This window comes from Limulus polyphemus, unplaced genomic scaffold (genome assembly GCF_000517525.1).
Source record: "Limulus polyphemus unplaced genomic scaffold, Limulus_polyphemus-2.1.2 Scaffold4671, whole genome shotgun sequence".
Classification (NCBI taxonomy): domain Eukaryota; kingdom Metazoa; phylum Arthropoda; class Merostomata; order Xiphosura; family Limulidae; genus Limulus; species Limulus polyphemus.
The window spans coordinates 25,468-39,180 of record NW_013670281.1 but is presented as its reverse complement, the minus strand read 5'-3'; the positions used below and the strand labels follow the sequence as shown (position 1 = coordinate 39,180).

Below are 13,713 nucleotides of genomic sequence, written 5' to 3'. Positions count from 1 at the left end.
AAAACTCCATAAAGAAGGTGTTTGGGTGCCTCACGAACTCTCCGAGTATCATCGTTTCCAACATGTGAATGTTGCTTCGTCTCTTCTGGTGCATAGTGCATGTGAACCATTTTTGGACAGAATTGTCACTGCTGATGTAAAAAAGGATTCTCTATGCAAATATTAAATGCCAAAAACAATGACTCAGTTCTAGAGTCCTATGTGTGTTACAAAAGACACATGCTTACCTTATCAATCTGGTTTTGAAGAAGGCAAAAGACTCCATAATCTATCCAAGAGTCAGGATGGTCATGTGTCTCAGCAATTCTCTGTAAAAAAAGTATATAAATAGTAACTGAAAATCAATTTGCCAAACAATTCAGTATGTTAACAGGCAATATCTTATTGTATAGTTGATTACATTTCCAGGCATGAGTATACCTAAAGCTAATACTGATTCAGATTTCAATGGAACAGAGAATATCAACAGATGACAAATAAATCAAGATAATCATGATCTGAACAGGTAGCCTCTTTTAAAGCACACTCACTACCTACCACACAAACAAAGTGAACATTCATAAGTAAGATTACGTAATAAACAGAGAGATCTGGTTTACCTACTTGAGTTATTGTACTTCCAGAACCAATTAGAAAAGCTCTCAAACATATAGATTGCTCTAAAACCAGTTGCTTTACCAAAGAAAATATACAAATTTATCCAGCAGCAAGAATGCAACATATGCAAAGAAAAGTATAGTGAAAAAGCAGACCATCCCTTATCAATAAAAACAACCAAATGCTTGAATTTCTCACACAAACAATACGTTTAAAACAGTTTTTTATAACTTTTTAAATCAGATAGATGTTTATTTATTCTACCTGACATTTTGACTTATGCTTTTATCAAGGATCTAGTCACAGGTTACAAAACATTTATCTACTGTTTGTCATCTTCATTGAAAAAACGTTTAAAACAATACTCCAACTTAAACGTTTCTTGAAAAAGACATCTTTCCAGCACCTTTATAAAGTGACTCCTTTATGGTCCATAGCTTGATAAAAGTATGCACAAAACTGAATGCTCAGGCTAATGTTTTAGTTTTTCACTTTGATCAACACATAGAAGGAATAATTCAATGGCCATTCACATACAGTCAATTTAGATATTGAAAAAGTTATGGTTCCAATGTTCAAAAGTGGGTGGAAGCATTACAATCAAATAAGCTTTAAACCTGTGATAAAAATCATGCTAACTGCAGGATGTTTTATTTCCCACACTCCTCTTAATTTATCCATTGAGATTTTGAATTGGAACTGGACAAATTAAAAGGAATATGAAAAAAAAACATCTGCATTTAATGTGATTTTTATCAAATTTTAAGCCTATTAATTTAAACACTTTAATTTTGACATTGCAATTTCAGCTACATATCTAAACATGTTATATTTTTATGCATAAAAAAGGTATAATTAATAAATGCAGATGTGGTAGATGAATATACTATATATTTCTATCTTCTTGTTATATTATTTATTCTGAATTTATTCTTTGTTCTGTTTATTTGCAGTTTCACGTAACATGTGATTAAGAAAGCTTATAAGATCATTTTGTTCTTGCTGTCTTTGCTCCTTTGTTATTCTTGAGTAGATAATACTTGTTTTGCCCATGATCAGTATGATTCAAAACTGTACCTTGTACAAGGATGTCAACAGATTATGGTCTCACTTAGTTGCAATGAGAAGGACCAAAAATGTGGGTAGCGCTAGTCATTCTGGATAAATAAAGTGTTTCTTGTGAAGTAAGGAATGTTGGATTTAGTAAGTCTGGTATTTGGAGCAGCTGGATAAATATAGAAGATCCAGTAAAAGCAATTGTAACACATCAAAAGCAATTGCACACACTGTTTGTGTTTTATGGGTGATATAATAAAGATCATTTATTTCGTTTTTCACTTTTTGTCCAGTTTCTTTATTTCTTTCACTTTCATGACTCAGCTACTCAGAGATGAAGCATTACTTTGCAATCATTATCTTGAATGAATCTTCTTTTTATTAAGTGGACCTAACCTCTTGCCATAAAGTTAACTCAGTTTTACCAAGATATAACACAGATTGGAAAGGAGGGAGAATATTTGGGTGCTATGACTATGAAATTGTATTACAGGGTTTGATATTTTTACTAAAGTGTGTATTACTATTTGCTTGACCTAGGACCTTTAAGTTTATAAATGCTTCTTAAAGGAACTAAGATTTTGCACAACTTGAAGGATATGTGGTCAAGAGGGAGAGTTAGTAACTGAGAGCAGGTGGTTATCCAAGAGAGATGTTGGGTCAAGGGGAAGTCCATACCAGCTGTGGTCGAAGTTGCCCAAGAACATAGAAGCTATTTCACCAGAAGGTGACATTGAGTGGTAAAGTGAATGGACCATGGAGCAGTGATGAGCCTTTCCATGCTAGGAGGTATACTGCCCAGAAAGCTATGGGTCTTGAAGAAGCTAGGGGTTGTGCGAAGCTAATAAATGAGCTGCCAAGTACTCTTAATTGATTTGCACCCTAGAGCAGGGGCCTAACACTTGTCAGGCCCTTTGTTGTGACTACAATGTTTAGTACATGACACAGTTTATGGTCAAGAAGTCATGGAGGATAGTATCTGATCATGAGTGAGGGAAAAAAGATCACATCTCAGATATTCAAGGGTATAGCAAAAGAGGATATGGACCATTTCTGAAGCTTTTCAAACAAGTAATTGCCTGGAATAGTAGGGTTATGGAACAGGCTGTACAATGCCTAGTCGAAAGTTTAGCCAATCCAGCCCCTAGACCCTACTGAGTATTTAGATGAGGAATAACTGTATGGCTTCGAGACAGTCATCACTGAGTTGTTCCACAGGCTTGACTCAGTTGAAAAGAGAGCAATCCATCAGACCAAATTCAATGCACTGAAGAAGGGAACCATGGAGAGCTTGACTGCTTACACAGATGACTCGTGACACGATTGTGTAAGGACTATCCAATGAGATAATGCAGCATCACCTAGGTGTCAGATGCCTCACTCATACTGAGGCAGTTTCTGATATGAAGTAATACAAAATGGTAACTTCCAATTAGTAACAAGAAAATAAGAAGTCTGTAGTTTTGGATAGTATGACCATGATGTACATTGATTTTAGGCAGGAGAACATGGTACAGTGTGTTGATGCCTTTTCACTACCATGGAAAAAGGAATGTCTGGATGCAATGAAAGGAACCCATTGATTCAATACATTAGACCTGGCATCTAGATACTGGCAAGATGAGCTGCATGACAAGAGTAGACATAAGACTGCTTTCATCATGAGAATTAACTCGTCTGAAATTTGCGTCAAGCCATTCAACTTGTGTAATACACCTATGACTTTCAATAGCTTAATTAATTAATAGCTTGATTTATGTCAACTACATCTTAGTATTTGTTAACATCTGAGGCTGTGGCTGAGAGTCTGAAAATGGCATTCCATGAACGAAAAAGGTAGATTTGAAACTGAAACCATGAAAATGTCTGTTAATTTGTGCAATAGCTACAACAAGCTATAACACGGGAGTAGATGAATATCACAATTAACACTTCAGAATCTTCGATAAAAGCAAATATAGGACTCCAATCTAGTGTAGGCACTTTTGTCCATGCAGCAAAGAATAGTATGGCAGGCTCAGATTGAGGAATGTAGCATGGATGCAAGTAATCTATGGAACTTGTATGAGTAGTTATAAGTATGGGAAGATAACCACTGAGCAGTGGTTTTGAGCCTGAGTTACAGAGGTTTGAGGCAGGAGATTCACTAAACTTTGAATAACACAAAAACTGGATGTGACTCAGATGTAACATGCACTTGTGGTCACATTTGACAGCATTCTTCTAACCACATTTGTGTTAAAACATTCAGTACTGGTGAACACTGTAAAGTGTATACCACACAGAAAAAATGACAAAGTTAACTGGGTAACTTCAGCAAATAACTCGTTTGCAGAGAATAGTCCTACATATTGCTGTTTCTTCCAAAGATGGAACAAGGTTATCTATATATACTCATAGTCATTAACTATTTCAATTAATAGCTAACTGTTCTCTGAGTTCTGTAAGATGTTGAGTGTGGTTTAGATGTGCAATTCACTTTACCATCCTCAGTCTGATGGTTTAATGAAATGGGTAATACAGACTGTCAAAGGTATTCTTGCAAGTTTTGTTAATGCCAACTGAATCAACTGGGATGAACATTTACCCAACATCATGATGGTGAACTGCATAACTGAACAGAGATAAATAGGTTGTTCACCAAAAATGTTGATGTTTAGCTGACACATGTTATTCCCTGTAGACATTATGTATGGTTCTATACCCACAGTGTCCACAAGAATATGTGAAGTGCTTAAGATCTACATTAGTTTTAGTACATGGGTTGCACATCAATAGTTTAGAAAAGCCACCACACAACAGAAGAGGTGTTAATGATATGACAGTGCACGAATTAATGGATCAAAGTAAAGTCTGGGTGTGGCTTTGTATGTGCCCTCTTTGCTACAGCTGAACAAGACTTCATCTTGTGTTTTGTGCTATAAGAAATTGATCCATTAATGTACGAGTTATAATAATAAAGAGGGCATGAAAGCACACAAGACATATCAACCACTCGCATCCATATGTGGCCTATGAAGCTCAAATTAATCAGAAGAGGTGACAGTCAAATCAGATGGGGACAAAACATCTATTTTATCTCACTCCAGCCCCGAAGATGAGTACAAAAGGGCTGTGAGTACTTATTGTGTTGTTCAGAAAGAGTCAGATAGAGGAGCACTGAATCTAGAGGTGAGACACAGCTCAATGATCCAAAGAACTGCCATCAACAACATTTTAATCAAACTTGATAAAGAGAGCAAGGATAGTCACAGACTTTGGAATCATGATGGAAGAGAGGTGGCAATCCTTGCTTTATTTGGTAGTTTGGAAAGCAAGATCATATGGTGAACATCATTTGGTAGCTTGGAAAGCAAGATCATATGATGAACATCATTTGGTAGTTTGGGATGTTCACCATATGATCTTACTTTCCAAGCTACCAAGTGATGTTCACCATATGATCTTGCTTTCCAAACTACCAAATGATGTTCACCATATGATCTTGCTTTCCAAACTACCAAATGATGTTCACCATATGATCTTGCTTTCCAAACTATCAAGTGATGTTCACCATATAATCTTGCTTTCCAAGCTACCAAATGATGTTCACCATATGATCTTGCTTTTCAAACTACCAAGTGATGTTCACCATATGATCTATGCACTACACTGTATAATTGTCCCTTGATTACCATGAAACTTGTATGTCTGGTGCCAGTAGATATAACGCCTGGTACATCACCAAATGGCACGACTGGAAATGAGAGCTAGGAGTTTGAAAACTCAGCTTAAAGGGTGTTGCAACCCTTGCATTTAGGTATTGTAGAGTGTATGCTCTACATTGTACGATTACCACTCAGTCATCTGAAACTAGGACAGTGTGTTGATCTCAAGATTAACTGGACTAAAAGGGCTTTGTGATCCTTACCCAAGATATCCATTGGATGATATCTGTTCAATCAATATAGTTAGGACAGCTGGTGACAGTAGATGTAACACCTAGTGCATCACCAATTTGTAAAAATTGAAATGATAACTATGAGTTGTAAAACTAGCTTCTCCATATGCAACGAGGGAGTCATGTTTGGTCGGAGTGTGTTGATATATACTATAATAACAACATAAATATTAATTCTGACCTATGAAAATTTTAGCTTTACTCTTAATGTTGCTAAATTCTGACAGTAATTATATATTTCATGATGTGTGTAACAAATGTTTACTGGCACCTGGATGGCAGCAATTTACTAGACTGCAGCTACCAAGCAGTCTTTTAGTGTATGTGACAATTCTTAATGGAAGTATAAGTATATAGCTCTATACATGTATAAATAAAGAGATGTGTGTGGTTCCACACCTTTTTAAGAACATTACACGACGTCATTCTTGAGTGCTATATAACACAACTGGATCAATTACACAAAGAACATAATTATTAAGCCACATATGAATAAACATAAAAGGATTTGATCTCAATGTTAATTGTAGGTATAAAAGGTATTACTTGAAACTGCAGTGTACCTGTAATTTTCATAAATATTTCTATTTCAATACTGACAGGTATTGAATTTTGAAGGAAGGGTATAAGTAATGGAAATAATTACACTACATCTGAGAGAAAACATAGTTTTACTTATTTTCTAGTTAAAGTAGTGCAAGATATTTCAAATGAATGAAATTGTAATTTTTTATAAGTAACTGAAATTATCAGTAGGATATGAAATTCACATACAGTACCATAAATATCATAACAAAAATAAACTTGTTATACTTAATGTTTTATTTGGTTATGATAGAATATTTTCAATCATGCAGATTGAAATATTTGATAAATCACACAGTTTTAAAATATTTTCTTAACATTGTTTCAGTACAAGGTGCAGTAGGAGCAGGAAAATGCAGGCTGTGAGTGTACTAGAGGGAGGCAGAAAGTAATATTCACATGAGGAAATATGGTAAACTGCACAAAAGTTACTACTACTACTACACTGGTAACTGGAAGAAATTACCCAAGGAAAGACAATGTAAAGGTTAGTAGATTTTAATGGCTAAAAGTAAGGGTTCGCATCACCGTAATCGAATCAACTCATGTGTGTGAAATAATGAGTCTTGTTGCTATTCCATTTCTACCGGAGCCAGAAGCTGTTACGTTATAAGCAGACAGTGAATAAATCTGGTTTGAAAAGTAAGCACATTGGCAAATAATAATAATAATAATAAGGCAAAAAAAACATGTTCTCTTATGATCAAAACTATAATTTTTCAAGCTAACAAAAAATTAAAATATTAAAATTCTGGCACAACAATTTTCCCAATTTTTCTTTAAAAACATGTATATGGAAAATGCATAATAGAATTCTAAAAGACCAATAATGTACAGATCTAGAGGATCTGTATAACTGTAAAAATAAAACAAGTCATTATAAAATGTTTAAAAACATCAAAAAAGCTATAATGCTTAGATAGAATTATCATAAACATACACAAGGTATATAGAACATAATCTTGACACTTGTATTTATTCTCATTATGACTGTAGTTAAAAAAATACATATTCATTACTTAGTGTTTTATGTAATTAACAATATTTTATTGAAACAATGTATTTTAAACTTTGAATGAGTGTTTCTGGATTTATGTATGAAATCCATTCAAATTATATTTACGGGAGATTTATAAAATTAGTATGTCATTTTGAATGTTAACATTTTCTTACACCAAAAATGTATTTTCGATAATACTTATCTCTTCTCTCACTTTAGCTTTATCCTGACGAAAGTTTCTCTTCTCTGTCTCTCAAAGGCTTGGTATGAATCTTACCTCACTTGTTCCAGCCCTTATACTCCACTATATTGTTAAATCTTTTGATTCTCTCCAACTATGTCAATGCACCCTTATCACAGATCTGTATATAAGCTCCCTGTTATTACTTCCTATTTACTTTTTGAGATGGTCCAAATTAACAGACCCGAAACTGGCCTTTTCATGAGGAGGAGAGTATGAGAAGAGGTAAGAATTATTGGAAATACATTTTTTGGTATAGGAAAATGTTAACTTCCAAAACACACTTACCTTTTCTCACACTTTAGCTGGAATCCAACATTGACAAGGTGGAGAGTCCAGTGAGGGTATGATCTACAAACCCTCGCTCCAACCCGAAGAAGCACAAAATTCAACAAATCGAACTCTGAATTATGGAACTTTTCACATCTCACTCAGCTTGAAGAAACAGAGATTGTCCATCCTGGGATTATGAACAGCAATCCTAAATTCCCAACCTGAGAGGTAAGGCAATACCTCCTGCTCCCTGAATTATGAGGAGGATGTAGAATAAACTATGTTCAAGCATGATCAACGAAATGAAGATAATTACCAAAAAGAAGGGCCAAGTACAATGCAACTGGATAGTGAAGAGTCATCTCTGAGCCGGAATTATGAGGAGATACCCATATAGGCTGGTCCTGCTCCTACCATACATCTAGGAGGACCATCCAAGGTTACTGGTAGGAGGGCACCCAGTTTTGACCTCTTCTTCTTGAGTGGAATAATGAGTTCACGCATCTCTCAGGAGTAATAGATCTCTGTCCACCACTCTAGCAATTGGAAACTGGGAGTGGTAAGAACTTCCATGGAACTAGGGAGACCTGAGGAACAATGCTCCAAAGATAGTGCAATAGGTGAGCCACGTTCCCTATTTGGAAAAGCATATTGACCCCGATTTATTCAATCCAGGGGTCAGCATGGATAGTCCATGAGTGGTGGTCCAATAATATATTATTCATAGATTTATAATTGTTTACCTCCTGGAAAGTGCATAAGGTGGTCCTATGGAACACCCCATCTCATCAGAGCTTGTTGCTATCAGGAAAATTTTTTATTGGTAGAATGGTAGCTAGTGTGGATTTGGAAATAATCATACCTGACCAAGCAACACCCAACACAGAGTGAGATCCAAATGAAAATGATGAGAGGGTCCCTGAAAAAAGAATAGAAATGAACATTAAAGAAATGAAGTCACTCACCTCTCTTACAAACTCCAAATCATGTAAATAATGAGATATAAATGTATTAGGCGAGTCCACATACCAGCCTGTACAATCTCCTCCAGTGAGCGACATTACCAAGCCACCAGGGACCTCATGATATGTAAGCACAGTAAGCAATACGCACCAACTAACAAACCCAACCTGTCAAAATGAAAGGGGATTAGTCATGTGACACCTTAGGATCCCAATGGATAAACAAATGGTGACATGAACCCTGAAACCGTTTAGTACGTGCAACATAACATCGAAGAGAAAGCCTTATCCCCTTCTTTAGCTGCTGAAGTTTTGACAAGAAAAGACCTATTGGGATACAATAGAATCTAATTGTAATGGTAATGAGTCCTGGAAACATGAATCTCAAACACATTTGAACATCGATATCCCCTAGCCAACCAGAGAAGAAAATAAGTCTTAAGTGAAAGGTGATATAGGGAACATGATGTCAAAGTTCAAGGGGTGGATGAGATAATACATGGAGAACCACCAAGATATCCCAATTAGGAATCTGGAAAGGGCATCAAGGATGGATAATCTGAAAAGATTTCAGAAGCAAGGACAAAACCAAGGACCCAAAAGCTTTATGACTCCTAGCAAAATGAAAAGTAGGTGACAAAGCTGCTTTATACAGAGAAGGCACCAAGCCTTTGTCAAATAACTAGGTAAGAAATTGAGAAACATGTGGCACAGTGAGATGAGATGGACCAAAACCATGTCTTAGAGACCACTGACAATAAGTATACCATTTCTGTTTATAAACATCTAACGAAGAATTTCAAGTGGACTGTATTAATAAAGATGCCACCCAATAGGTCAATCCCTGATGTCATGCAACAGACCTCATAAAAGCCAGTGAAGCCAGAGAATGGTGATCAAAGGATGAGGAATGTTCAACTGAGGCTGAGGTAAGAGGGATGGCCAGAGAGAAAGCAGAAGAGGTTGGCACTCCTGAAGATATTGAAGGAGTGGAAACCAAGGCTGACCCAGCCAATATGGTGCCACCAGAAGAAATTGACAGGATGAGGAGCAAATCAGTGTAAGAGCCTTGGATAGTAAACGAATCTGAGGGAACGTGTAAAATGAAAACCTGTCCAATCCTGGCTGAGAACATCTATACACAAAGCCAGAGAATGAGTGACAGGAGACCAAAGGATGGGAGTTGGGCATTCCAGTGAGTGGCAAAAGTACCGATCTGAGGCATCCCAAGATGAGAGCAGATCCAATGAAAGACTTGTGGATGAAACATTCACTCTGTGAAGAACTCTGTTGGGATGAGATAACTGATCTGCCACTAAATTCATAACACCTGGGACATGACAAGCAAGGAGAACAATCTGATGATCGTGAGTCCAAAAGATAAGATCCAATGTTTGAAAACAAAGAAACCTGGAGTGAATGCCTCCTTGCTTGGAAATTTAGGAGATCACAGTGGAATTGTTTGAGTGAAGCATTATCACCTTTCCTCACAACAATTCGAGAGCCAGAGACATAGCTCGCTGAACTGCTAGAAGCTCTAAAAGATTGATGTGGAGAGAAGATCCCTCTTCTATCCAGAGGCCCTACACAAGCCCCCCATTACTGGAGAGAAGCATCCATGAAAAGATGTATCACTGGACATGGGGTGGGAGAGGAACACCCACTGTTGTGTTGTCCCTGTTCAAAACCACCATCCAAGATCGACCAGGCTGGAAGCCAATAGGGTAAACAAACAATCCAGTGGATTTGTGCAAATGTTTCATTGGTACCATAATGACCACTGAAGGGAAAGCATGTGGGCCCGACCCAAAGGAATGAGTGACTCCAAGGATACCCATCTCCTCCATGGCCTGAAGGTGTAGAGGAGAAGGTTGGGTCAACTGAAATGTGAATTGAAAAATAACCCTGAATGTACAAGTTACTATGTGGGAGTAAGAATAGATTTCTCTGTTTTGATGAGAAACCCAGCTCTTGCAGCTCTGGATAAAAGAGTTCGAGTGTGAAACTTTGAGAAGCAGCAGGAAGGAGCGAGAAGAAGCCAAACATATAATGGTGAGTGTCAATGACTAATGTTTTGTTTGTTTGTTTGAAGTTAAGCACAAAGTTACATAATGGGCTATCTGTGCTCTGCTAACCACGGGTATCGAAACCCAGTTTCTAGAGTTGTAAGTCCGCAGACATACTGCTGTGCCATTGGGGGGCAAATGTGGGGTAGATTGGTTGGACATGAAACTGAAAAAGGGATATAATGAGTTGAAGACTCTGCTATCAGAATGTGAAGATAGGCATTGGCGACATCAAACTGTCATCCATAGACTGGGTTCAAAGTGCCAATGTAGGAAAAGATATGACGCCATGGTAAACCGAGGAGGCTGGAGGAAATGATTGAAATGAGAAAGGAAGATGACAGGTCGCTAATTGCTCACCTTCTTTAGTACTATAAATAAACAGAAATTAAAAACCCTCAAGAGAGGAGTTGACACACTCAACAACCTCTTTGTGCAGAAGATCCTGGATGGCTTGTATTTGATGACTGGGTGTAAGACGATCCTTGGGGAGGGGAAAGACAACCAGTAGGATAGACAATGGAGGAGGAGAAGTGAAATGAAGGACCAATCTTCTCATAAGAACCTGAATGCCTCACTGATCAGTGTCAAAGGTCTCCCATACAAACACGAACCATCTGAGTCAAGCTCCACAGGACCAGACCCCATAGAGTAGACACCAATGCTGTTGCTCCACACAAGCAGAGGATGCCCACTGATAAGGGCAAAGTCTCCCTTGTGTTCTGATAGAATGTGGAGTCAATGCAGGAGGTCTGGAAACACGAATAGGATATGCAGGAAACTATCAAGTAGAATACCAGGAAACGCAAGATGCCAGTGTCAAAAGAAAAGATTGGAGACAGGCCACATTCACCTGAGATTCCATGGAATCTGGAATACCTGCAAAAATCGAATGTCTGAGAAAAAGAGCTTCTCTGAGATCTTGAAGGGCCAAAGAAGGAAATTGAAATCTCTCAAGCAAGGCATCTCTGTCCAAAAAGATCCCAGCAAAAAAGCAACCAAGTGACCAAGGAGAGAGCAGAAGCCACTAATCTTACCAAAGTAGAGCCAATAAATGACTAAGATCATCTGAAAATTGAGCAGGAGACCCGTGGTAGGTCTTAGAGAACAGTTGCAAAGAAAATAAGAAATGAAAAACTGTTGTAAGGGACAGACGAATCCAGGAAATCTGAGTTAGGTTTAGATGAATAGCGACATCAAGCTTAAAACCCTAAACAGGAACAAGAGGATCTAATTTCTGAGAATCTAAATATTTGTCCTCTAAGCTATGGAAAGCTAATGCATGCTTATCTGATAAATGGGGAGGACAAGGCATTTCAGCACCCTCTCTCAATTGATTAGCAAATCTCTGAGCATGCACAACAATGTCTGGCAAAGGTGGAAAGACTAGGTAGTCAGCCAAATGAATTTCCCCCAAACAAAGAAGGAGAAGAGCTATAAGCAACAGGAGAAATGCTCAAGACATTACAAACTTGATGTACTAGTTTCAAAAAATGGTGCAGGAGGTGGAATGCCCATATGATGCTCATGATTAATTGTCTGAATAGAGGAAGGAGCCAGAAAAATAAGAGTCTAAATTCTCACAAGCTCAGTCTCTGAGCCAACAGGAGAAGAAACATCAGACCTCATGTAAGACTCCACCTCTCTTAGTATAAGGGATTGGACATCCTCTGTGGAAAAAGGACCTCCCCCAATGCAAAGCAATGCTAGACTCCAGAGGTGGCAGAACAGGAGCATTAGGAGACTCCATGTCAGGGATGCGAATGTGAGAATTCATACCCAAAACGTCCCAAATTTTTTTTGCTTTTTCTTTGTGAAATATTTTTTTTACAAATACAGTTTAGGACTGTTTACACATATATATATATATATAACATTTTTATAGTGTCCAAGAAAACTTCATAACAGAAGTAAATTTTGACTGACCTGTTGGTGATACCTAGCTGCCACTCTGTACGCCCCCACTGTTACAGCTTCCTGAGCAAACTGAAGAAGCTTTTCAGAGTCAACATATACCTGAGAAGATTGGGGAAAGATATCCTGCTGCAATACTTGATGCATTTGCTGGACTAAATCTACATACAGTTCACTTAGATGATCCTGTTGAAATATATTTGAACATTAATATAATAAATGGATATTTAGTTTACATATAATAAGTTTGTAAGGACATAAGTATCTAATTTGTATTGTTGATGGAAACTCATAATGTGGGAATGAAGCTTACAGAACACACACATATATATATATACATCAAAAACATTACAAGTCCTTGTTGTCATCATTAAAACTCATTACAGATAACGTCTGTGGCCATAGCACCCAAATGCATTGAGGATATTCCATTTATCAGACAAGATAAAGTATCCCTATGATTATTCACTAAAATATCTAAGATTCAATAAAGATTATACCAGTTATCACCACAAAATAATTTTTCTCTTGTTTTAACTTGGCACCATAATTTTTAACCAAATTATGTGAGTACACAAAATTTAACACCAAATAATTTAAGCCAAAGTGTAATGCACCAAAATTAATAACAATAACAAAATTGTAAAACAAAAAGGATTAGATACAGAGTCATCTGACCTGATTATGACAAAAAATTATTAGTTTTTCATACCAATACAGGTACAGTTTATAGCATTAATTTCCAGAGTTTGATGTTCTAACAAAATCTATCATCTTTTTCTTCAAATATTGTTAAAAAAAAATCATTTTGTGAAGAACAAACCCAATTAGCTATAACAATATTTTGGGAATTTGTCCTTGATTTCTTTGTGCATAGATAATATTGTTGCGTCAGCGAGATCACGTGACTAGTGTCACGCCACCTCTCGAACCTTCGGGAATAGTTGGGAGATTACTAGATATAGGGTAGTCTGATATATATATATATAAGAGGGTGACAACGTGACGGGATAATGTGTGTGTAGGTAATGAGTAATTGAACTGCAGTCACAGGGTATTGTTGAAGTTAACATTTGTTC

The 13,713-nt window shown here is 37.0% G+C and overlaps 1 protein-coding gene across 1 annotated transcript in view; it reads right to left on the bottom strand.

The window, feature by feature from the left end:
* The window catches only part of LOC111088893 (cilia- and flagella-associated protein 70-like), a gene marked incomplete at both ends in the record, with an annotated part of 72,555 nt that overhangs the window by 36,575 nt on the left and 22,267 nt on the right, over positions 1 to 13,713 (bottom strand). The window contains 2 exons of the mRNA XM_022400124.1: positions 228 to 308; positions 12,647 to 12,820. Coding sequence (XP_022255832.1) covers positions 228 to 308; positions 12,647 to 12,820 — 255 coding nt within the window. The remainder of the gene's footprint in view (positions 1 to 227; positions 309 to 12,646; positions 12,821 to 13,713) is intronic.